The 27,070-nt window shown below is 41.8% G+C and overlaps 1 protein-coding gene across 1 annotated transcript in view; it reads right to left on the reverse strand.

The window, feature by feature from the left end:
• The window catches only part of ANO4 (anoctamin 4), a gene marked incomplete at its 5' end in the record, with an annotated part of 223,755 nt that overhangs the window by 166,922 nt on the left and 29,763 nt on the right, over positions 1-27,070 (reverse strand). The window contains 2 exons of the mRNA XM_024732131.1: positions 19,102-19,260; positions 21,671-21,807. Coding sequence (XP_024587899.1) covers positions 19,102-19,260; positions 21,671-21,807 — 296 coding nt within the window. The remainder of the gene's footprint in view (positions 1-19,101; positions 19,261-21,670; positions 21,808-27,070) is intronic.

Genomic DNA, 27,070 nt, shown 5'->3' on the forward strand with positions numbered 1-27,070 from the left:
GTCTGTGAGGCCACCAGGAAGAGGGATTATACCTGATGAGTAGTGCTAATGAATACACACTGATACAGAATATCCTTCCTCCAACACCGACTTAGTATCACAATGCATATATTATGTAAAACAAACGTCTTATCTACCTCACAACATAACCACTCATAAAGTCATTCAACAAACACCTAAAGATAAACTTAACTACATCCTGGGTACTATGTTGGGATACAGAGAAGGCTAAGACGTGATGAATATGAATAGAAGTTGGTCTCATGTCCTATGGGAGCACAGGAGAGAAAATGCTCCCTTTGTGGATGTTCCCTCTGTGCAGTATTAAATCTCTCCTCAGAAGAAAGCCACGTCAGTTCTGATCTGCCCAACTCCATCAAAAGTCCTCATTATAACATTTCTCTCATCCCTCAAGGTGGTATATTAGATAAGTTGAACTTGGGGACAACTATATCATCACAGTTATACTTCATATTATCACAAATGATTGACCAGCTGTAAGTATTCACAGTTGTGACCCAGTCAATAACCCATGTGTCATTATGCCCTTAATAAGCTGCAGAGATTAACAGCCATCAAACAAGCGTGAGCCAGAAAGGACAAGTAAGCAGGTTGTCTGCTGCCAGTGAAGCAGCAATTTAACTTTGGAAATACTTTCTAACGTACTTGGAAAGGTTATGACATCCCTCCTAGGCCTATTCTATTTATCTCTTGGTGGAATGTTGATCAAAATTAGAGGATGCAATAACAGCACATGTAGTGGTAGCTTACAAACTGCTTTTAACCTAAAGGTTGTGAGAAAGCTGTCAAGAAATGGGGCTCATATGATCTTTAATAACAAAAATGTAGCTGATAGATTATACCTCAACCCATATCAGTTCCTCATTGGTGTAATGCTGATATAACTCCTTTGCCTACCTTATAGGGCTAAGATAGATAGATAGATATAGATATAGACAGATATCTATATATAGATAAGTATATATAGATACAAATTACATATAAAATTATATAATGCAAGAAACCTTGTTGTGTGGGAGCATTAGTGTATCTCTGGGCACATGGACATCGGAGCTTCCTGGCCCAGTGTTCATCTGGAGCCATATAATGAGCTCTGGCCATTGAGCTGTGATCAGAAGTCTTGAAGACTGGTGTGTGATCTGCCATTCCCTTCCACAGAGGAAGGTTTCTGGATGACGCTACTGGTATGCTGGGTCCCTGGTAACTGCAAGTAACTGGTAACTCTTCCTCCCTCCCCTGCTATCCTGAGATCAAGTAGTAAATCCTGTTGGCTCAAGCCTTGACTGCAATATAGAAGTTATATAAAAGCTCTGCATGGAACTTCATGGGATCACAAGGAGATAGAGATATAGAAGGAAAGGCACCCAGGACCAGGTCTTAGGATATACTAACATTTGGAGGTCAAATGGAAGAGGAGGGTGAGCAAACGAAGAAGGGAGAAATCCAGGAGAGCATGAGATGTCTCCCAAGTCAAGAAAAGAATGTTTTTCAAGGAAGGAACAATCCACCGTGTGGACAAATGCTGTTGACAAAGCCAGTAAGATAACAGAGGTGGCACGAGCACTGGATTTGGTTAAAGCTGACCTTAATAAAATCAGTGTCTATAGAGGGAGAAAGCCCAGATCAAGTAGTTTGAAAAGAGACTGGGCCCATCAACAAATGACTGCTGTAAGATGATGTGGTATATATATTTATAATGGAATATTACTCAGCCATAAAAAAGAATGAAATAATGCCATTTGCAGCAAAATGGATGAGCCTAGATATGATCACACTAAATAAGTCAAAGACAAATATCATATGATATCATTTATATGTAGACTCCCAAAAAATGATACAAATGAACTTATTTACAAAACAGAAACAGACTCACAGATGTAGAAAACAAACGTATGCTTATCAAAGGGGAAAGGGAGGGAAGGAGGGACAAATTAGTAGTATGGGATTAACAGATACAAACTACTATACCTAAAGTAGATAAGCAATGAGGACAAACTATACAGCACAGGGAATTATATTCAATACCTTGTAATAACCTGTAATGGAATATAATCTGAAACAATGTATAACTGAATCACTTTGCTGTACACCTAAAACTAACACAATGTCGTAGATCAACTATACTTCAATTAGAAAAAGAGAGGGCTTCCCTGGTGGCACAGTGGTTGAGAGTCCGCCTGCCAATGCAGGGACACGGGTTCGTGCCCCGGTCCGGGAAGATCCCACATGCCGCGGAGCGGCTGCGCCCGTGAGCCATGGCCGCTGAGCCTGCACGTCTGGAGCCTGTGCTCCGCAACGGGAGAGGCCACAACAGCTAGAGGCCCGCGTACCGCAAAAAAAAAAAGAGAGAGAGAATGGTAGGTGAGGATATGGAAACAATGACGCTGGACAAATCTTTGAAGAAGACTTTTGTGAAGTGGAGAAGAGAAACAAGGTGGTCATTGGAGGAGAATGTGGGGCTCAAGGGATTTTTCTTAAGATATGAGTTACAGGAGCATATTTATAATAATTGAAAGAGAGCAAAAATTGATGATGCAGGAGAGAGAAGAGACGATCACAGGAGCCAAGTCCTTGAGAAGGTGAAATGGGAGGGAAGTCAGCACACAACAGGAGGGCTCTGGGAACAGTGGCAGGCACTTCAAGCGTAGTCGTGGTGGGAAGGCAGGGAGTGAGTGTGGGGATGGCCTCACAAGACCCTGTCCGATTGATTCTATCCTCTATCAAAGTATAGACAAGGTTATCAGCAGAGCCTGTGTGTGGGTGGTGGAGATACAGATAAAGGAGGTGAGACGGTGGAGGGGCAAGAAGATGGTGGGGAATCACAGCTGGCCAACTCCCTCACCTATTCAGTCTTTGGTCGGATGTCATGTTCAGTGAGCCCCCTACATCACACTGTATTTAGAATGCATATCCCTTCACCCCCCAGCACTCTCACACTTTGTTCTACTCTTTCCTTTGCCATATCACCTTCTATCATACTATGCTATTTACTTATGTTTATTGTTCACTGTCTCACTCATTAGGAGGTGAACACCTCAAGGAAAGGGGCTCTTTGGTTGGTTCCCTGATGTATTCTGAATGCCTGGAACTGTGTCAGGCACTGTCTATTTACTGAATGAATAAACTTTTAAAAATGAATGAATGAAAGGAGGAGGCCAAGAAAGGAAGGATGGGAAGGAGAAATGAAGATAATTCCTCATCATGGTGATGGGGGAAGCAAACCTACTAGGCTACCTGTCATTCTTTGTTACTCTGGTCCTCATCTGAGATGGTGGCCATAAAGTGAACCAGTCAGCATGTTTTTCTAGCAACATTCAACATGCTCAGGTGCAGGCACAAAGAAGGTGGGGTTTAATCAAGGTCAAGGCTTTGCCAGGCAAATAAGTCAAAGAAACAAAGGGATAAGAGAATTGAGGTGCTTGTAAATGAGTGGTCATAACGATGGACCATAGAATCAAAGAGAAGTAATCAGGGGAATGAAATGATGGTCAAAAGAGGGGTTGGGACAATTAATCATCATAGTCAATGTACTCTCCAGTGACATTTTTAAATATTTAAACCCATTCGAAAGCAGGTTTCCGTTGCAAGTATTTTAGGGTTTACTTAGAACTGTCCTTCCCTAAAGAGACTTCATTTCAAAGAGAGATTAAGGTATAGCTTTGCTAAGTATAAACAGAAAAAGAAGAAAAGGACAGCTACAAACTAAACTTCAGTACTTACCTGCTAATTGCTATCTTTGTTTTGCCAACCAAATAAAGCACTGTGTGACAACAAGAATCAAGACTAGGGGTTTTTCATTTGACTGGAGTTTGTATAGAGAACTGCAGGGTGGGAGAGCCCTTCTGGCAAACAGAAGCAAGAGTGGACACGTCAGACATAACGTGTACAGTGTAATCCATGAGTCACCGAATTTAGGACTAGATTTTAGAAGACCCACAGGCACTTATTAGAGTCTGAAAGATTGAATCAAGGCAGCCTCAGGTGAATGTCAAAGTGATTTACTTCTGTGCAGTCCAAAATAATATACCGGCTAAACCAAGGAAGCGACAGACTGCAGAAGAGGAGAGGCCCTGAGAGGAGACGTGACGCATTTCTGAAACACTAACGGACACCAGGTCTCACCACGTGTCATTTTCTTTCCTGCCTACTGGACTGCTAAGCTCAAGGAAAATTGTGCGAAGTACAGTTTCATTCTTCTGCCCGCTCTGCTCCCAGCCTTCTATAAAGCTCTTTTTAATTTCAACCTCTGTAGAAAAAGTCAGAATGGAGAATGGAGATGAAAAACAAAGAACTCTAGTGAGCAATACCATCTTCTTGCAAGACCATCATGATCTTGGTTGAGTTTTCAGGTGATAGCGGTATGGGTGGCTTAGTAAAACAGTTGGCCTGAAAGAGATCCAGCAACAAGATGGCACTTTACTTAAACAGAAGTACAGTGTAACGGTTTTGGTTGCAAAGAAGCTAAATGATGTTAGTTTAGACGATTTTGGAGAAAAGTGACTAAAAAATGCTTATCTGGCCAGTATCAGTCCAGTCATCAAGGCCTAGGAGGACAATTATATCTGACGTAAATTACGTTCATGGGAAACTGCTGAATGATCATAAAGAGCTTGAAAGTCGAGGTGAAGTGATGAGCCAGGCATTATGCAAGGCTCTGTGGGGAAACCTGTGTGGTCCTCGTGGGAGTCCCACTCCGACTGGGGAAGCAGAGCTGCCAGAGGAGCTGTGATATCTCCATCACAAGTTACGGTGCCTCTGCTCACACTGCTTCCTGTCTGAACACCACGCCCTTGTATTCTGCTGCTCTGTCAATTCATCCTGCAAGATCTAGGTCACTTCCTCTAATTTTCCTAAAACCTCTGGGAAGAATCTGAAGTTCCCTTCACGCTTTCATAGGAACTTTTCAGGCTGTACCCTAATCATCTGTTTCACGCCTGTCTTCACCTCTAGTCAACGAGCTCCTCAAACGCACTGAGTATAACATGGCTGTATTTTCCAAAGACGGCCCTGACGATAGCTTTCACCCCACATGTCTTCCAGAACTTTGCCTCTCTCCATCAAGAGGTGGGATCTATGTCCCCTCCCTTTGTTCCCACCTCTGCGAATGGAGAGCAGAATAAACACTTCTGGATCTAGGTCATAAAAATGCACATCTATTGATGGGTTTAAGAAGAAGTGGTGTATATATACAATGGAATATTACTCAGCCATAAAAAGGAATGAGATATTACCATGTGCAGCAACATGAATGGATCTAGAGGATATCACACTAAGTGAAGTTAAGTCAGGCGGAGAAAGAGATATTAGATGATATCACTTATATGTGGAATCTAAAAAATAATACAAATGACTCTATACATAAAACAGAAACATAGTCATAGAAAACAAACATATGGCTACCAAAGGGGAAAGGGAGGAGGGGAAGGGATTAAATAGGAGTGTGGGATTAACAGATACAAACTACTATACATAAAATAGATAAGCAACAAGGACCTATTGTACAGAACAGGGAACTTTTATATATTCAATGTCTTGTAATAACCTATAATGGAAAAGAACCTGAAAAATATATAACTGAATCACTTTGCTGTATACCTGAAACTAACACAACATTGCAAATCAACTATACTTCAGTTTAAAAAAATGCACATCTGTCTCATTCTCTTGGAACATAGGTACCACATCACGAGGATGCCCGAGGCAGGGGAGCCTCGGAGAAGCCTGTGCAGAGATCCACAGGGAAAGAAACCAAGCCTACAGCCCCCAGGCCTGGCTGAGCTCTCAGCTGAGAGTCACCTTGAAAAGGGGTCCACCAGCCTCCCTGGGAGCACGGCCCCTGCTGATGCCCATGGAGCAGAGAAGAGCTGGTCCTGCAGAGCCCTGCCCAACTGCAGACTTGAGAATAAAATAAACGACCGTTGTTTTAAGCCACAAGTTCTGGAGTTGTCTGTTAGGCAACAATTGATAATGGGAGCACTCCTTCATTTTTGATTCTGCCTGGCACAGAGCCTGGAATGTGATAGACATCTGTACGCGTGATGACTGACACTCTAACACCCCAGGAGCCGCAAGTGGTGGAGGGAACCTTCCTCTTTTCTCAATTGTGAGAGGAGTTTTCAGCTTGTCTTTCCTTTGTCCTCTCCCTTCCTCCTGCAGCACAGACCCACAGATGTCTCCTTATGTGGGCTTGTGACTGCTGCTGTCTGACTCCCAAAGATTTGGTCTCAATGAATTCAGCTCTGCTGTGAACAAAGAATTGCCTAGTGGTAGCATCAGAACAAAGGTTTGGGTGTGAGGGAGGTACTGTGTCTGTGGTCAAGGTATCCAGCTATGGCCACGTGAAACACCAGAAAAAGCTGTTCCACCATCACCCTGAGGAACAGTATTAGGATTCATGACTTACAACTGTAAACCCTTTGGGTATGACAGAGAAGGGGCTGACATAGCCTTAGACGAAGGGACAGGTGTCCAGTCAATCCTGGTAGGAGGAGGTCTAGTGGCTGTGTCATGCTGTTTGCTGTCATCTTGGCATCTCTGTCCCCCCTCTTTCTGAAGTCTCCTCTGAATTGCTGAGGAGAAGCTGGGACTGCATTTCCCAGAATCCCCTTCCCTGGGGGGCTCTGGGTTAGAGTTAACAACGAGGGGTAAATAAAATCTGGAAAGTGGAAGAGGCTGTTTTTTCCTCCAGGTAGGCAGCTAGACACAGTTGTGTAAGTTAGAGACAGCTTCAGGTAAGTCTTTTGAGAATCATCTCTGTCACAGTCCAACACTCTTGGGACCCCTAGGGGCTTCCAGGCCAGCACATGGGACCACCGCTACGATGCTTCAGGAAGCAGCTGGAGGTGACTTCCCTGCCCTTTTCATCGATGGTGTAAGCCTCCGTATCAAAGCCTTCGTTCTTGGAAGACACAGAGTGGCTTGTTTTCTGCAGAACTCTAACTGAAGAGGGGCCAAGCAGTTACAAGCACGAGGGAAGACCTTCAAAGACGAAACTTGATGTACGTGTAGACAAAAGTGTGGAAGGCCATGAAAGACGTAGCACCAAAAGAGGTGGAAGCTAAACTAATGAATAGCAAAGGACAAGTTAGGGAGGGGTTTGCAAGCAGGTCAGGTCTCCGCAAAGGCCCCAACACTGCTCAGGCACTTGATTCGTCCCTGCTCTGTGCCCTGGGAGAGGTCGTGGAGATGCCAGCCCTGTCATCTCCCCCACCCCCACCCCAGCCAAATCCAGCCGGTTCCCCTCCTTCTATAGGACACACCCTCACCCTACTTAGTGGTTCCACTTATTCTTCCAACCCTCATCCCAGTCCACACATGGGGAAATGCAAGGCAAAAGTAGTCCCCACAGTGGGAAAACTCTGAGGGGCTTCTGAGAGCTGGGTTTAGGAATGCACATGCCAACTTCTCTCTTAGTTTGCTCATTATCTTGGAGACTTGCCTTGAACTCCTGAACAAAACAGTGACTCCCTCCCAGGATTCCTGCATATTTTCTCCACAGTACTCATCGCACCTGACACATTTAATGCTTCTCTTCCCTCACAGTGGACATCACGCTCATTAGATATTTGACGAATGAATGAAGAATGACTCCATCTGGAAATGGAATCATCGGATGCCATCGACTGCTCTTAAAATATGCCTAAGACACAACAGGAAGCGAGTTAAGCCTTGGTCTCTGCCTCCAGGGACAGCGCTACATCATCGCTTTTGCAGTTGAAGTGCATCAGGCTTGGTTCATAAACTTCAGCTTGCAGTTCACCTTTTTCAAGTTTTCCACTTGTAAGGATTACAAGCAGGAGACCATGGATTTACAGCTCTCTAGACTGCTTCGAAACTTTGAAATCACTCCACCTCATTAAGTAATAATTAATGTCGTATCCCTAGTATATACTTTGTGTAGTTTTCAGCAATTTAACATAACACGTAGTAAGAACAACAGGAACAAAAATAACAGTCAAGAAAAGACTTTCAGTTCCTTTCACGGCTGCAACTCTACAATGCCCACATTTGGTAAGTAACAAATGACAATGCAAAATGTGTTTTATATCAGACAAGTTCATTTTAGACCAGTGAGAAGATCTTTTAGATTAATTTTCTTCTCGTGGGATTGGTAACAATAGTTCATAATGTGACATGAGTTCTTCAGCTGTGCCTTATATAATGGGTATATTTTTTCCTTAACGTTGTTCTGTCTTGAGCAAAGGAATATGCATGAGTCACATGAAATATGTATTGATTTAGAATGATCCTTTGAGTAAATCAGTTCAGGATAACTTGTACTGGTCATCTTGACCTGGCAACAGAAATATTTTGATTAAACTCTGTCTTCCTAAACAAGCAAGAGCAGTTGAGGTAAAAATAAGTAGGCCCTCAGCTCTTTAAACTGGTCTCAAAAATTAGAGTGAGAGTAAGGAGGAGTGGTGGGGAGAGGAAGACAGAGACAGAAAGAGGGAGAGAGAAACAAAGACAGAAAGAGAGAATGAGACAGAGAGAGAGAGGAGAGAGCCCCCTCGCTCCCACCATTTGATGAAACTACCTTAAGAAGAGGGACCAGTGAGAACGAAGCTCTAATTTTGATGGACTGATCTAGGGCAATGGTAGGTGACACCAGAAGGACCAAATCCTGGTGATGAGGTGGGACTTACTATTGGTATGTCTTGCCACACACCAGATCCCCTCAGGTTTCCCTAGACACAAGCCAGGGAGCCTCGGTCCAAGAGGGGACGGGGTTGAATGCCTGAGATCACAACACAGGGTGACCAGGGGCTGGAGCCACTCCCTTCTTTATCAATACCAACAACCACCTAATATGTGCTGGACTCTCTTCTCAGCGTGTTATAATGTATTGGCTCATTTTGTCTACATAGCAGCCCCATTAGTTAGGATTATCTACTGTTTAATAAATGAAGAAGCTAAGGCACAGAGTGGTTAAGAGCCTTGCCTGGGTATTTACTCAGTAAGTGAGAAAGTACCAGTGGATCTGAATCCCTGTTGTCTGGTTTGAAAGGCCAATCTTAATTTACCCTATTCTCTCCTCAAAGACATAGGCATCTTCATGATTCAAGAGTCTGATATTAAGAGTGCTTAAGTTAGCTGGGTCCAGGTGGATGAAAGACGGAATAGCTGCCTTGAATTCCTCCAGATATCTCATAGATACAACTGCAACGCAGTTTGTTGCACTAAGAGTCTAACTCAGTAGTTCTCAGCTAGGGACAATTTTATACACCTGCTCCTGGGGACATAGGACCATACTTGGAGACATTTTTGGTTGTCATAACTTGGTGAGGTGGGGGGAGGAATACTGCTGGGATCTAGTGGATAGAGTCTAGGGATGCTGCTAAACATCCTACAGTACACTGAACAGCCTCCTACAACAAAGAATTACCCAGCCCCAAACATCAACAGTGCTGAGGTTGAGAAATCCTAGAGCTAAATTGATTGATGTTACCCAGACACAGCCATGGAAATCAGCTATTTACAATCTCTCGCAACAAACTCAAAATCCCACAAGCTAAGCACTGGGCTCGGTCTTACTGTAAAAAACCTGTAAGACACCGTCTCTGCCCTCAAAGTGATTATACCAGCCACACGGAATCCTTGCCTTTACGATGGAGTATCCTAAACTTAGAGGAAAAACTGAACAAATTAAAGCAGAATAAATGCCCCTGTGTACCTGCTCTCTCTTTTTTTCACTTCCATCAAGACCACCATGAATTCCCTGACTGCTGCAATCTCAAAGTGGGCCATCTAAAACCACAGATTTGGCAGCATCTCTACTATCAGTAGAGATGTGTGTCAGTGGTAATGAATTCTGATGGTTGACAGCCCAGAAGCCGAGCAGCTGTGGGTGTTGAAGAACTACCCTCTGCCAAGCAGGAGCAGCGCTCACCTCCCATCACCTCCCCCAGCCTCAGCCAATGACTGATAGGCAGGGGGACCTCTGCTTTAAAGGTGAACCACCTCTGTGGTGCTCCCTCTGCTCCAGAGCTTCCCGCTTGGATCAGAGACTATACTCTCAGGGTAGCTTTTCTCCTCTGACCTCTTCTACTTCCCTCACTCCCCTTTCTCCTGAGAGCACTCCACCCATCAACAACTTTAGCAAGAATCCTTGCCTCAGGCTCTGTTTCTGTTTAGGAAAGAGATTCAACCTCAGACACCACTTTTTAAAAAGTCCACTGCAAGTACAGATCAACAATGAACTCCTGAAAGGTACTGCTCTGATCTGAATTGTATCCCCTTAAAATCCATATGTTGAAATTCTAACCGCCATGTGATGGTCGTAGGAAGTGGGGCCTTTGAGAGGTCATTAGGTCATGGAGCCCTCAAAAATGGGATTAGCTCCTTTAAAAAAGAGACCTCAGAGAGCTCTCTACCTCCTTTCACCATGTGAAGACACAGCAAGAAGATGCTGTCTATGAACCAGGAACAGGGTCCTCATCAGCACCTTGATCTTGAACTTCCAGCCTTTAGAACTGTGAGAAATAAGTTTTTGTTATTTACAACCCACCCAGCCTATGGTATTTTGTTATAGCGGCCCAGTTAGATTAAGACAAATACTCAAGGAATTTCCAGGGCTTTGATTTTCAAAAGAAAATCTGCCTTCTTCACTCTTTGCTTAGGACTGTCCTTAATTTTCCTTTCCCTTCAACTCCAACTTGAGACCCTTGGTAATACATATATATGACATATCAGAAAATGGAGATTATTAAGTGGAGTAAGGTCGAAGTCTCTTTTGAGGGTCCAGAAAATACTAGAGGACAGGAATTTGCATAGTCCAGTTTGTCTGGACAGATTTGTTTTAGACACGCATCATGGTTTGAACTATAAAAGAAGGGAGGAGACTCTGGTTCTTTCCCCTTCATTCTCAGAGCTCTGGATCCAGAGAGAACATCTATAGAAACAGTGGTTGCAGAACATAAATAGGGATGAAAATAGGAAGGGTAGGATGGGCAGGAAACCTGGGAAGGCAGAGAACAATCTAGGTGAGATTAGCACTTTCCATGGGGAATCTTTGTATAGTTTTCCTTTGGATAGGTGTAAAGCAAGACTAGGAAGGTCAATCAAGTACAGTTTTTCAGTTCTGGGTTGCTCTATAATTTTATTCCCTGATGAATCTAAAACCAAATCCTCTGGACAGATAAATGTCTGAACGTTGACAATGTTAAACATGTTACCTAAGGTATTCTAAGTTTTTCCAAGAGCACTGAAGGTAATCATTAATCTCATCCATGCATATACATTATAAGCAATATATAGTCAGTCGACGTTGCTATCCTAATGGTTACATTTTAAGGCATCTCTAAACTGTATGAAAAAATTTCCAAAAGCTTTGCCTTGAAAAATTTTTTTTTTGTGGTACGCAGGCCTCTCACTATTGTGGCCTCTCCCGTTGCGGAGCACAGGCTCCGGACGCGCAGGCTCAGCGGCCATGGCTCACGGATCCAGCCGCTCCGCGGCATGTGGGATCTTCCCAGACTGGGGCACGAACCCGTGTCCTCTGCATCAGCAGGCGGACTCTCAACCACTGTGCCACCAGGGAAGCCCGAAAAACTATTTTAAAAGTAAAAATGTTAATACACTGTGTTTAGCTGTTATGCTAACTATAATGATGGTAATAGACTTATTAATTGCTTACAATATGACAGGTACAAAGATAAGCACTTGATATGAATGATTTCATTTAATTATCATAATAACCCATGAAATAGATCTCATCATTAGCCTCATTTTGCAGATGAGCTAACTTTCCTAGGAGCACATATTTTTTAATAATGAAAACAAATGAGAACTCAGAATGTCTAACCCAGACTCTTAACCACTGTGTTAGTTAACTGTTGCTGTGTAACAAATTACCACAAATTTAGAGGCTTAAAACAACACATATTAATGAGTTTACAGTTTCTGTAGGTCAGGAATCCAGACACAGCTTAGCTGGGTCCTCTGCTTCAGGGTCTCACCAGGCTGCAATACAGGTCTTGGCCAGGGCTGCAGTCTCAAGAGAGGCTCGACTGAGGAAAGATCTATTTTCAAGATCCGCCATGTGTTGGTAGAGCTCACCTTGTGGTTGTAGGACTGAGGTCCCTGTTCTCTGGCCAGCTGTCAGCTGGGAGCAACTCTCAGCTCCTAGAGGCCACCCCCCCTTTCTTTGCATAGGGGCTCCCTTCATAGACTGTCTCACAATATGGGAGCTTACTTCTTCAAAGTCAGTATAGGAGAGTCTCTCTAACTCCAGTCAGCTGAGACAGGGTTTTATATACCATAATATAAATAACCACAGAAGTAACATCCCACTACATTCGCCATATTCTGTTGGGTAAAAGCAAGTCACAGGTCTCACCTGCACTCAAGGGGAGGAAATTGCACAAAGGCATGAAAACCAGGAGGCAGGCATCACAGACTTTAGGGTCTTTCCACCACAACAACTAGCCACGTAACAGACTGCAATCATGCTTGTGCCACTTTCCTGAATTTGACTCACTTTTTTTTTTTTTTTTTTTTTTTTTGCGGTACGCGGGCCTCTCACTGTCGTGGCCTCTCCCATTGCAGAGCACAGGCTCTGGACGCGCAGGCTCAGCGGCCATGGCTCACAGACCCAGCTGCTCCATGGCATGTGGGATCTTCCCGGACCGGGGCACGAATCCGTGTCCCCTGCATTGGCAGGCGGACTCTCAACCACTGCACCACCAGGGAAGCCCTTGACTCACTTTTAAAAATACTTTACAAAGAACTTTTATATCACAGTCATAAATTGTTTGCCATGAATAGAAGGCAAAACAGGTAAAATAAAAAAGATTTACACTGTACTGTGTATTCACCTGCACGCGCTCACTTAATCCTCACACAGTTCATGGTAAATAATATTATCCTCATTATTAAAAATGTGGAAGCTGAGATCCAGAGAAGTTTGAAAAACTGCTCAAGACCACTCAGCTAATAAGTAGTTGTATCAAGATTCAAATCCATGGCTACTGGCAGCCAAAGTGCAAGGAAATACAGTCAAGATAGCACCCAATTTCATTAAGCACCCCGATTTTCCTGGCTCCCTTTCATAACTCCACTTGTGTCCTAACTTCTTCAACCCTGAGATTCTTTTTCTTTTTTAACATCTTTATTGGAGTATAATTGCTTTACAATGCTGTGTTAGTTTCTGCTGTATAACAAAATGAGTTAGCTATATGCATACGTATATCCCCATATCTCCTCCCTCTGCATCTCCCTCCCACCCTCCCTATCCCACCCCTCTAGGTGGACACAAACCACTGAGCTGATCTCCCTGTGCTATGCGGCTGCTTCCCACTAGCTATCTATTTTACATTTGGTAGTGTATATATGTCCCTGCCACTCTCTCACTTTGTCCCAGCTTACCCTTCTCCCTCCCCATGTGCTCAAGTCCATTCTCTACATCTGTGTCTTTATTCCTGTCCTCCCTTAGGTTCATCAGAAACATTTTTTTTAGATTCCATATACATGTGTTAGCATACGGTATTTGTTTTTCTCTTTCTTACTTCACTCTGTATGACAGACTCTAGGTCCATCCACCTCATTACAAATAACTCAGTTTCATTTCTTTTTATGGCTGAGTAATATTCCATTGTATATATATGTGCCACATCTTCTTTACTGAGATTCATTTTTAAATACCAGGAATCAACATGATATAAGGGTAAAGAGTAAGTAGGCTCAAGTTTTAATCTGGGCTTTATCTCTTACTGGCTTTGCCACCTGGGGCAAGTTACTGCTTTGCCTCAATCGTCTCACCTATAAAATGGAGATGATAATAGTAAGTGATTCACGAAGGCAAGAGTGAGAATTTAATAATACTATTTTTTGTCATCATCTCAAAGAAAAATGTCCAAGATTCCCAACCCTGAGTGCTATGCATGTGTTTACTACAGTGAGATATTCCAATCCTTCTGAGAAACAAGTGAAAACACAAACAGGCTATTTTGAAACATTGCACTCTTTTGTGAATTTCTGTTTTTAAAGCTTACTATACTTTCTCTTTGGGGGGGGCAATGTCCTTGAGTAGGACTGAGAGGATGGGGTGTTATGCCCAAAGCAAAGGGTTGGCTTAAGCTAGGAGCACAGTCAGAACACCCTCAGCAGCAGGGGCACGGCTGCATTTGTGGACATAGACGCAGGCAGGTGGGTCCCTGCATGGGAGGAACTCGTGTCCATTCTTTTTTTATTGCTTTGAGGACGCTGCTCCAAAAATTCTTCCCTCACTTTTCCCCAACATCAAGTTTGCCTCACAAATTATTTCTATTAGCATGAAATCATGCAGTTATTTCTCCCATCTTACATAAAAAGAACACTTTCTTGACCCAAAGTCTTACACCAGTTATCACTCCATTTTTCTCTTTTCCTTTACAGTGAAACTCCGTGAAAGAGCTATTTCTATCTGCTGTCTCCACATTTTCCCCTCCCATTCTTGAACACATTTAGTCATGATTTGATTTCATTTCCTCCTCTCCGTGGAAACTTCTCTTGCCCAGCTCCCCAGAGCCCTCCACATCGCTAAATTCAGTGACTAACTTTCAGTCTTCATCTTACTCACCCCGTCCAGTAGCAGCATCTGACATAACTGCTCCTTCCCTCCTGAAACACTTCCCTCCAGGCACCACAACCTCTAGGTTTTCCAGCCCAGATCTCTGCCTGTCTTCCAGACTCTTCCCTCCTACTCAACATCTCCACCACCGGGACACCTCAAACTTAACACGTCTACAAGGGAACCCACTTCCCTCTGCTGCCCTGTAAAGGCAGGTCTTCTAACTCTTTATTTTTCTGTTTTTGGCCATGTCATGCAGCATGTGGGATCTTAGTTCCCCCGTCAGGGATCCAAGTCACGCCCCCTGCACTGGAAGGGCGGGTTTGTAACCACTGGACCACCAGGGAAGTCCCTCTTCCAGCTCTTTAAATGAACAGTGTATGACAGATGAATGGCCTGTGACTCCTTCACATCACTCATTCAATCTGTCTTCAGTTCCCATCGGCTCTACTTCCTACTCTTCTCAGCATCTCCTCTGCTGTGCGCTTGGCCAAGCCACCATCACCTCTCTCTTGGATTCTTGTGACAAATCTCCTAACTGACCTCTCTGCTTCTGCCCTCACCACCTCCCCACTTCCCACAGTCTACTATCACCAGGAAACCCCACTGACCCTAATAAAACAGAAACCAGATCTTATCATGCCTTGGCTCAGAACTGTCCGGTGATTTCCCATGTCATGCAGAGAAAAACTAAAGTTGCCCAGTGACCACTAAGACCTGATGTCATCTGGCTTCCGTTGCCTCTCTGATATAATTTCTCACTATTCTCTACTCTGCTCAGCCAACTCCTGTCATACTGGCCTCTTTACTGTTCCATAAACACACCAGGCATGCTCCTGACTCAGGGCCTTTGCACATGCTCTTCTTGTTCCCTGGGAAAGAGGCCCACCTTTACCAACTTTCATAAAATTGTAAGCCCTTCTCGACACTTCCTGCTTTGCTTTTTTCTCCTTAGCATTTATTGTTCTTCAATACAGATTTCCTCATTTAGTTTGTTCTTACGTTCCCACAGGGCAGGAATTTTTTTTTTTTTTTTGTGGTACGTGGGCCTCTCACTGTTGTGGCCTTTCCCGTTGCAGAGCACAGGCTCCGGATGTGCAGGCTCAGTGGCCATGGCTCACGGGCCCAGCCGCTCCGTGGCATGTGGGATCTTCCCGGACCGGGGCACGAACCCGTGTCCCCTGCATCGGCAGGCGGACTCTCAACCACTGCGCCACCAGGGAAGCCCGGCAGGAATTTTTTGTCTGTTTTATTCACTGCTGAGTTCTCAGTGCTTAAGGCAGTGCCTGGCAGAGAGTAAGTGTGTAATAAATATGTGTTGAATGAAGTTAACTATCATCAAGATGGTATGATTTATATAAATACAGTTATTTGGTAAACAACTGATGATATGAGTTTTCCCCCATGTTCTGTGTGATTCTAAAGAGGAAGGGTGCTCCATTAATCTAACTGGTACTCATACATCCCAAATAATTCCAAAGTCATCCACGACCTGACCCTTTATATGAAGGAAGATATAAACCTCTTATTGATAATGATTTAAAAATAGGTACCAAAGAGTCAATGATGGACTTAAAATTAAAAATGAAAAAAAATATTTTTTATTTATAAATTCATCAAAAAGTGAATTTATAAATATGAGTTTACCTTTAAAGAAGGGAATCTCTTTAAACAGACAGACACTTAAGAAGAAAATCACTTGGATTTGATACTTTATTTGGGAACTCTGCTGTGAATTGCTTTCTCTGGGCTTATATGAAAGATGAGTTACAGAATATTAAAGACCCAGGGTGCTAAAACAAGCACTTACCCGCTGACTAATCAGGTGGGGGGCATAGTTTCCCCGAAAGATGAAATTTGACTACATCCTCACTTTTATCATGAATTAAAGATTTTCCTGGCTGTGTTTCTTGACTTTCAATGTTAAAAGAGATAAAGATTCTCCTTCTATTAAACTGTTCAACTACAGAGCCTGTCTTTACCGATTTGGAAACAAAAGCTTCTAAGTCTGTGAAACATTTTCCGTAACTGTTGGACATCATGACACACAGGTAATGAAGACGATACTAATAATTCATACGACGTACTTAGTGTTCATCACTGATTATACATCAGGTACATGTGGATTCACAGGAAGCCCCCTGGGTTTTCTTTTCTCTTTTCCACCTTGAACTACGTTCTGTGTTTTATGTATAAAAGGTGGAAGTAACTTCTGGAAGCTGAAATAGCTATTAAAATTGCTGTCTTTCTACTGAAACTGTTTATGAAAACACTAGATGTAAATAAAAGTGCTTCTGATGGGTTTTAAATCTAATTATACAATGGAGATACAGATTTACTCTTCATACAAGGGACATTTTATTTTAATTAGTGGTGACAGGGAAAATTAATTTAGCTATAATTTCCTGCTGCCTCTAAGCAAGGAAGGATGTGCAGAGATCCCCTGCTTCTTGCTGAACTGGCTGTGGCTGTGAGGACGCAAAGCAGAACTCAGAGACAGAGTCAGAGTCAAACTGTGCTGCTTATGCAGAGTTTGGGCCACAGGGAAAAGCTGCTTAGGAAGAAGTTTCCAGAAAACCAAGCTGTTGGTAGTGGATAGAGGACTGTAGGGAAGCTGCCACCAAGAGAAGAACTTTTGGGGGGAAGGGAGAGAAAGAGATGCTTTGATAAGTTTTTATGAAGTTTTGCCATATGGTGATACTGCCCTTTTCCCAACTGCTATTTTTTCCAGTAAACATTAAAATAAATACCTAGGTATTAAAATTTGTTTTAAATTAGAACCAAACAAAATTATCTTGTATACCACTAAAATCATATGAGCTGAACATCTAACACACTATGTTCAACTCTGGACTACGCAGAACCAACTGCACACTAAAAGACAGAATAACCGTCCTCAGCTACCTGGTCTAATTCTGGCAGGTGAATACTGTAGTACAGATGATTTTTAGGAGACATACAGGAGATCTGTCATTTCTTTAGTAATGTATTTTATTTGGAAAAGTATTAGGCTTTTTGAGTTTTAACTTGTAAGCCACAAAATGACATTGAAAAGACCTACACAAAAGAAGTCCCAGGAGTGGAGAGAATAGTTACGAAGCTCCAAATATAAATCTTTCATTAACTGAAGAAAGCTACCTAGTTTTGATGGGAATCAAAACTTTGACAGAGTCAGAACGGATCACACGAAGGACTTTCGTTATTTCAGATCATGTCGCAATACAGATCTTTTATTTCTTTACATAAAAATTCTGAAACTTAGAATAAAAGATGAAGAAAAGATTTTTAGGGATAAAATATTAATGCACTATCAATGTTAAGAAAAGAATACACAACTGTCTCAATAGAAACTTAAAGAACAAGATTTATCAAAGGCATGTTCAGCGGGTATAGGAAAGATTTTCTGGAACCCCACAAAAGTGGAAAAAACAACATATTTAACTCCGTTTGTTGCTCTGGGGGAAACTCCAGCTGAAGCAGTCTTTTGAGCTATCTGCTTCCACTTTCCTGAGAATGAGAACCTGTTCCCTTAAGGCTATACTCATCTCACTGTTTTTCTAATTCTCTTTTTGGAGACTTCCAGAAAAATACTACTTCTGTTTTATAAATGCTCCAGAGTTGAGGCTAGTCTAACAGACCTGGAAACATCCTATTTATCTAAAATGTACCAAGATTAGCATGCAACCTTCACCGTATAAAGAAAAACATGGATGTCTGACTTCAAAGATCTATCCTTTAGCCTTGAAAAGCAGAATCAGAAGCAAACCCTTTTAATTGGCAACATGTTCTTCTGGACTATGGAAAGCTCCAGAAGCTGTGCACAGTGTTTAGGGAAAATCTGAGAAGAGCTACATAATCCAGCTAACAGGGCCAAGTTCTAGAAATGTGCACAGCGTTTCTGGGTACACAATAATCCCATTGTGGATTATTATCAGAGGCTTGGCTGGGCCTCTTGTACCATCCTCAAACTTCCCCTGCAGAGGAGAGAAGGGGAAGAGTAAACACTGATAAGGTAATCCTTGAGTTTGGGAACTTGATAAAAACAACCTGAATGTCTTTTAAAAACAGAATCACTCTGTAAGTCCCAGCTGTTTTTGGCCGGATCAGCCAGTCTCTTCTGCTGTGTGTGAGGGTACCCAAACCCATTATGTTTCCTGAAATGTAAAAAGAGCCTCTATGGTGGGGTGATTGCATTTTATCCGAAGTTTTCTTTAATCCATGCAAATAGAACCCGCCATTAACATCGAGAAGCAGTAGATGGAGGAAATCAGGTAAATTATAACACTTTGAAACAATCCATTTAATTTGAATATTTTGATTTTTACGGAATCTTTTGGCATCAAAGTGCTCTCAAAGGCAAACTGTGCTGCGAAAATCTAATTGCTAGAACATTCTCCACACACTGCAGATTGGCAAACCCTCAGCAAATGAAACATTCAGTTAACATAATGACTAACTGCTTATTTTTTAATTGTCTCCCAATATGAATAGATGTATATTTATATTTTTTCTCATCCAAGCAAACTATTTACCTCTTTCTCCATTTGTAATCCTTCTGCTCTAATATTTCTTTCAAATATTTCTCTCTTTTCCATCTGGGGGTTGGATTTTCTGTACACAAGAATGTAGTCAATCCGACACTTTCCATCTCTGAAGTAAAGTCCATTTGATTTGTTTTTTTCTGGTACTGTCTGCACACAAAGAGAAAGGGACCAGTTTAAGACACTCAAAATTGAGCCTTGGGTGAGTAATATTAAAGAACAATTAAAACTAAATGCATTTCCTTGTGTTTTATCAAAATTACACTTTTATTAATGAAAAATGTAAACAAGAGGAAACAAAATAAAAATTGAAAAAGCAGTCCAATGGGCAAAACTTAAGACACCTAACAATAGCAAATGTTGGCAAGGATGTGGAGCAACTGAGAATTCTCATATTCTACAGGTGAGAGTGAAAACGGATATATTTACTCTGGAAAACACACCAGCATCATCTTGTAAAATTGAACATTTACATAACATATATCCCTACAGAAATTCCTGGTAAAGCAACTAGGAAACATGTATATGAATGTTCACAGCAGCGTTATTCATAAGAGAAAAAAATTTAAACATAGGAATCAGTGCAAATCAATGAAGAGGCAAATAGATAAATAGACTGTAGAACAGTGATACAGTGGAATATTATACAGCAGTGAAAACGAACTACTGATGCATCTAATAGTAAGCAAAAATCTTAAGAACAATATTGACAGAAAAAAGCAAGTCACAAAAGACTTTATACTGCATGATACCATTTTTTATAAAGCACAAAATAAAATCAGTGTAAAATAAGTTGTTAAGGCTACTTATGTATGCATGGTAAAACCATTTTTAGAGCAAGAGAATAAAAAACACAAAAATTCAGGAAGACAGTCCATCCGGGAGGAGAGAAGGATGGGACCACAAGTGGTTTGATGGGTTTAGTAATACTTTAGTTCAGGGTTTCTCAAATTTTTTTCCCACAATAAGAAAAGTATTTTTCTTGTGATATTTGCGTATACAGTTGTGAACAACAATGGGGTTAAATCCACTCGTAACTTATAGTCATAGTGGGGCCTCCATATCCACAGTTCCTCGGCATCACGGATTCAACCAACCACATACCACGTAGTAATGTAGTGTCTACTATTGAAAAACATCCATGTATAGGCGGACCCACACAGTTCAAACCTACGTCATTCAAGGGTCAACCGTACGCATAAACACACAAAAAATTGGAGGACACGGTACACATCAGTTTCCAAATAGTAGTAAGAAGAAGGAACACATGCCAGACCTCCAAGGCCACTGCTAGAATCCATACTCATGCACAAGTGACATGCATGCAACCTCATCCAAAACGAAAATCTCAGTCAGGAGTGATGGAAATAACACGTCTCATAGCTGGTGTAGGTATTTATAATTGATGACCAATCCTCACTGACGATTTTTGGCTTCTGCCTTAAGAAGCACTCAGAAGTCTAGCCAAATAAACACTTTCTTAACAATCACCTGCCAGGGAAGGGAACCATCCTGTAGATTTAACACATTAGCGCCTATCTGCAAAACCAGCCAAGGCTGCAAGAGGAGGGTTAGCAAAGCCCTAACCTACCTGAGACTGTTTCATCATCTATAAATTAAGGGGGTTACACTAGCTGCTTTTTGAGGTGCCTCTCAAAGTCCTTGCTTTATGCCACATTATGGCATCCAAAGTTTCTGTGTGAAGAGATGATGACAGAATGAGTTTTTTCTTACAAAAAACAAAAACAAAAAAACCCACACATAGATAAGTAGCATATGGTATTTATAGAGAGGACTGGGAAGCTTGGTAGAAGTAAACAATTTTCCCTGGTCAAAGGTGTTATCCTTTCACTAGTTAACAGCCTCTGGAATAATAAAAACGTTAAGAACACACAATAAATTAGTTGACTCTGATCTGTGCTCCTATCACCTAAACCTAGTGCATATACAAAGGAGATATTAAACTCCACTGAGACACAGCTGAGCAACAGTGAATGCCTTTAACAAAATACTTATTTTTCCCCCCAAAATGACACATGAACAGATGGGTCTATTTACAATTGCAATGAGTTCCCAGATTACAGAGGCAAATGGAGACTCAGAGAGGCTTCAGACAACCCAACACCTACTGAGGTCTGGTCCACTCTGTGTCACTGTTCTACATGCTGGGAGATTTCAACAGAAATTGATTTCGTTTCAATTTTACAAGATTTTCAACATCCTTGTAAAGCTAACTTTTTACTAGCTAGCGACACCCAGAGCGTAGATCATTTTAAAATGATGGGTGGTTTTAAGAATCTTCTCTATAAAAACAAAATGCCTTTAGGTATAAGGTAAGTGCATGATCCACTGAAAGTTTGTTTTGAGAGTAAGTAGATTTCAGATCCCAGAAATGCGCTAGACTCCTAGAGGACATCACAGGATTACAAGACCTGGTCCTTTTTTTTCTCAGGAACCCACAGTTCAATGAGATGATGACTTTAAACAATCTACTGCATTATGCTTCTCAGGTTCCTGCCTGGATCAAGAATCGTGTTTTTAAGAAATCGCACACTCTTACCTCTCCCCCTGCTTCCAATCTGCTAGCATCATCTGAAGTACTGGTCAGGTTTCCAGGGTGAAGGAGAGAATCATCATCTTTGCAAGGACTGTTGACAGCTTCCAATTCATCAAAAAGAATGTTGACATCCTTGGCCACTAGAATCAAAGTAAATACAAGTCGGGGTAAGAATCTGGGATCTCAAAAGCAATACTAAAAGTAAAGACATCTCCGGACTTCGCTGGTGGTGCAGCAGTTAAGAATCCGCCTGCCAATGCAAGGGACAGGGATTTGAGCCCTGGTCCGGGAAGATCCCGTATGCCGTGGAGCAACTAAGCCCACGTGCCACAACTACAGAGCCTGCACTCTAGAGCCCGCGCGTCACAACTACTGAGGCTGCATGCCACAGCTACTGAAGTCCGCATGCCTAGAGCCCGTGCTCTGCAATGAGAAGCCACCACAATGAAAAGCCTGCGCACTGCAACAAAGAGTAGCCCCCGCTCGCCACAACTAGAGAAAGCCCGTGCACAGCAATGAAGACCCAACACAGCCAAAAATAAAAATTAATTTTAAAAAATTAAGGCACTTAAAAAAAAAAGTAAAGACATCTCCCTTTGGCTTCATATTTTTTGTTTCAATAACCCCTTGAATGATAGGTATATTATTTCCTAAGAGAAACGGATGTCAGATGTAAAACATGTTTGACCAAACAGTGTCTTCATTAGGCAAGATGGACAACGTGAAGCAAAGTATCTTCATAGTGTAAATATAACTTGTCTTCCAAGATAACAGGAGGCGTTGTGTTTGTTTAGCTTTCCTTCATATAGTTGTTTAGCATAAGGTTCTTTAAGACTTCTAAGAACTCATTTTATGTTGGAGATGACTTATATTTTAAAAATTTTTTGTTTTTATTTAAATGCCATACAACTTGCTAAGTGAACCCGTAAATGTGCTACTTGCATAGTTCAGTAAGAACTGTGATTTTATTTCTCCTTTGTTACTTCTTTAAGGCCTAACAGAGAAAAGCTGATGCACTAATAAAGTGTGCAGTTAGGTTTTTTGCCTTTCTTCTTCCTCTAATCATGAATTGGAATTGCGAATTGAGCTACTCAGGAACTCTCCCAAAAGACTCTTGATGCTAATATGTCAACAGATAAAGTACTGTATATGGAGTCGTAAGTACAGAATACCACACTCAAATGCACACAGTGTTGCAGTACACCAGATAGCAAAGTTCAGCACTAGTGGATGGGAAAATATAATGCCAGGTATGGGTTCCTTCGTTATGTTTTACTGAAGTACAGTTGATTGACAATGTTTCAGGTGTACAGGAAGAAGGTACATTTATATATATATTCTTTTTCAGATTCTTTTCCATTATAGGTTATTACAAGATACTGAATATAGTTCCCTATGTTATACAGTAGGTCCCTGTTGTTTATCTATTTTTATATATAGTAGTGTATACCTGTTAATCCCCAATTCACAATTTATCCTTCCCCCTCTTTCGCCTTTGGTGACCGTATGTTTGTTTTCTATGTCTGCGAGTCTATTTCTGTTTTGTAAATATGTTCAGTTGTATCATATTTTAGATTCCATGTAAGTTAAATATGATATTTGGCTTTCTCTCTCTGACTTCACTTAGTATCATAATCTCTAGGTCCATCCATGTTGCTGCAAATGGCGTTATTTCATTCTTTTTTATGGATGAGTAATATTCCATTGTATACATGTATCACATCTTCTTTATCCATTCATCTGTCAATAGACATTTAGGTTGCTTCCATGTCTTGGCTACTGTAAACAGTGCTACTATGAACATCGGGGTGTATGTATCTTTTTGAATTAGAGTTTTCTCCAGATGTATGCCCAGGATTGGCACTGCAGAATCAATTTTACTTTTTTAAGGAAAACTCCATTCTATTCTCCATAGCAGCTGCACCAATTTACATTCCTAACAACAGTGTAGGAGGATTCCCTTTTCTCCACACCTTCTCCAGCATTTATTATTTGTAGACTTGTTTTTTTTTTTTTCTTCGGTACGTGGGCCTCTCACTGTTGTGGCCTCTCCTGTTGCGAAGCACAGGCTCCAGACGTGCAGGCTCAGCGGCCATGGCTCATGTGGGATCTTCCTGGACTGGGGCACGAACCTGTGTCCCCTGCATCGGCAGGCGGACTCTCAACCACTGCACCACCACGGAAGCCCTATTTGTAGACTTTTTGATGATGGCCATTCTGACTGGTGTGAGGTGATACCTCATTATAGTTTTGATTTGCATTTCTCTAATAATTAGTGATGTTGAGCATCTTTTCATGTGCCTGTTGGCCATCTGTATGTCTCCTTTGGAGTAATGTCTATTTAGGTATTCTGCCCATTTTTTGATTGGGTTGTTTGGGTTTTGTTTTGTTTTTTGATACTGAGCTGTATAAGTTGTTCGTGTATTTTGGAAATTAAGCCCTTGTCAGTCGCATTGTTTGCAAATATTTTCTCTCAGTCCGTAGGTTGTCTTCTTGTTTTGTTTATGGTTTCCTTTGCTGTGCAAAAGCTTTTAAGTTAAATTAGGTCCCAGTTGTTTATTTTTGCTTTGGGGGCCCCTTCTTTATTGACTCAAATTATATGCCAACATTGAAGTTCACTTTTTTCTTTGATGCTTTAAAAACAGCTAAGGATTTTTAACCTATGAGAAGCTGCTGACCAGTATCATTTATAGGAATTTGAGTTCTATTTACCCAAGCATACAAAAGAGTATTCATTCTTTCACCTAAAAAAATTTTAGAGGTGCGCACACTATGTGTCAGGCACCGAGCTGTGCAGTGACTGTACCTTGGTGAATAAAAGTGATGTGTCTTCCTGCCCTTCTGGTAATAACAAAGCAAATAATCAAAGAAATGTGAAGTGTGCTGAGTGCTATAAAGAACAGAGTCTAGATAGAGAGAGAATATAGATATAGAGAGAATAATGATAATGTACTTAGACGGGGTGACCAGGATCTAAAGCTGTATCCAAGTGTGTGATTTTGGGCAATTCATTTAACGGCAAGTTTTTCATTTGTAAAATAAAACAGGCATGGGAATAAAATGAACATTTATTGCTTACTGCGATAGGCTGAATCCGGACCCCAAAGGGGACCTAATCCCTGGAACGTGTGAATGTGTTACCTTATATGGGAAAAGGGACTTCATCGATTTGATTAAGTCAAGGATCTTAAAATGGGGAGATTATCCAGGATTACATGAGTAGGCCAATGTAATTACAAGAGAGGCAGGAAGGTCAGAATGAGAGAGAGAGAGAGAGACACTGGAAGATGCTATGCTACTGGCTTTGAAAATAGAGGACAAGGTCACAAATCAAGGAATCTAGAAGATAGAAAAGGCAAGAAAGCAGATTCTCCCCTAGAGCCTCTAGAAGGAACACAGTCTTACTGACACCTTGAGGATGTCTGACCTTCAGAACTGTAAGATAATAAATCTGTGCTGTTTTAAGTTACTAAGTTTGTGGTAATTTGTTACAGCAGCAAGAAGTAACTAATACACTTACTAGAGGTTTTTAGGCTCTGAGGCTACCAAGGAAAAACATCATAATCTTTTCATACAGTCAAGGTTTAGGAGTATCTACACTGGGCCAGTCACTGTGCCAGGTGATCAAGAAGAAGCACTAACACTTTTGAGGAAGTACAGTATGCTGTGGGAGATGTCCAAGTCAAAGACAACGTCCCTGACCACCCTATGTAAAGAAGCTGCCCCTCACCCAATTACTCTCCATCTCCTCCTCTCACTGCTCATTTCCTTCACAGCATGTATCATAGGCTGTAATTATTTATTCATTTGTTTACTTGTATGCTGGATGTCTACCCTATTAGAATATAAGTTCCATAAGGGCAGGGACACTGTCTGTCTTGACTAGTGTACAGAGGTCCAGGCATGGAGTAAGCCCTCAACTCATATTTGTTGAGTAACAGAATGACCTCGAAGTGGTCACTGTCTAATGATGTGTAAGAGTCCTATTTTCTCCACTGTTCTACGGCTCTGGGACCTTGCATATACGTTTCTCCAAACACAATTCTTATTCACAAGCCAGGAGCTCCAGAGTTTCAAGTAGATACTGGTTAAATTTTCAAACAGATAGTGATGACTTTCTAAGTAGATATCGGTTATATGTGAACAATGGGGTAAAAATATTCTTTTAACAACATCAGAAGACCTGCTTACTATTTTCCAAACTCTACTGCTTAGCGGTGTGAATCTGTGTTCCCAACTCCTCACAGGTGAGACAGGTACAGAAAACTTCTTTAAGGGTGGCTGAGAGTATTATGTGAGATTATGTACACATTAGCAGGGTGGCTGACACATGGCAGATCCATAAGAAATGTTGGTTTCTTGATTTTAGACTCTGGGACCTTAAGTTAGCATTTTACCATCATCAATACAAAAAGGCAGAGGAAGCATTTACAAGTTGGAATGCTTATTCAGAGGGATGGATTGGGATGAGATGAGAGATAAAGGGGGAAGCTAAAGAGCACACTGAGATTTTTGTCTCGGTGACTGGCTCTCACTGGGAAGAAACTCTTGAATATCCATTCATCCATCCATGAGGAATTGCCCTTATGCTTTCACCAAGGATAGAAAATTACCACGTCATCTTCCACCAGTATCACTTTCTGGTGTTGGCACAATCTGTTCAAGAAAGCCTTTGACATCTATGGTCCTCAACTGGCCCTAAACTGTCACCTTGAAGGCATCTGGTATGGTCTGGAGACATTTTTGATATCAAGGGGTGGTGCTAGGCATATCTAGTGGGAAGAAGCCAGGGATGCTGCTAAATACCCTACAATGTGCAGAACAGCCCTTACAGCATAGAGTTCTCCAGCCGAAAATGTCAATGGTGCTGAGGTTGAGAAATTCTGCTCTACATTAAAGGCCCAACTATTTGATTCCAGAGGGACCAGCTATCATGGGAAAAGGGAGAGAAGCCCTTTGCTTTCCTTACTGCTGCCCACCAGAATTACTGTCTGGAAGTTATTATGGGACTGATGCTACCTGGGCACTCAAGGGAAATCAGTATGTCAGGCAATCTGATTTTTGGAGAATGAGTGGTATGAAGGCATCATTATTACCTGCCAGTCTCTCAAGAGCTTCAGCCTAGATTAGAAATGCTGAAGCGTCAGAAAATGCTCAACTGATGGATTAAAGTTTTAATGAGCTCTGCCCACCAGCTCTACCCATCACAGATCCCTCCCATCAGGAAACTTGCACAAGCCTCTTAGACAGACTCATCCACCAGAGGGCAGACAGCAGAAGCAAGAACTACAATCCTGCAGCCTGTGGAAGGAAAACCACATTCACAGAAAGATAGACAAGATGAAAAGGCAGAGGGCTATGTACCAGATGTGAAAAGGCAGAGGGCTATGTACCAGATGAAGG

The sequence above is a fragment of the Neophocaena asiaeorientalis genome, unplaced genomic scaffold (genome assembly GCF_003031525.2).
Source record: "Neophocaena asiaeorientalis asiaeorientalis breed wild unplaced genomic scaffold, Neophocaena_asiaeorientalis_V1.1 scaffold418, whole genome shotgun sequence".
Taxonomy (NCBI): Eukaryota; Metazoa; Chordata; class Mammalia; order Artiodactyla; family Phocoenidae; genus Neophocaena; species Neophocaena asiaeorientalis.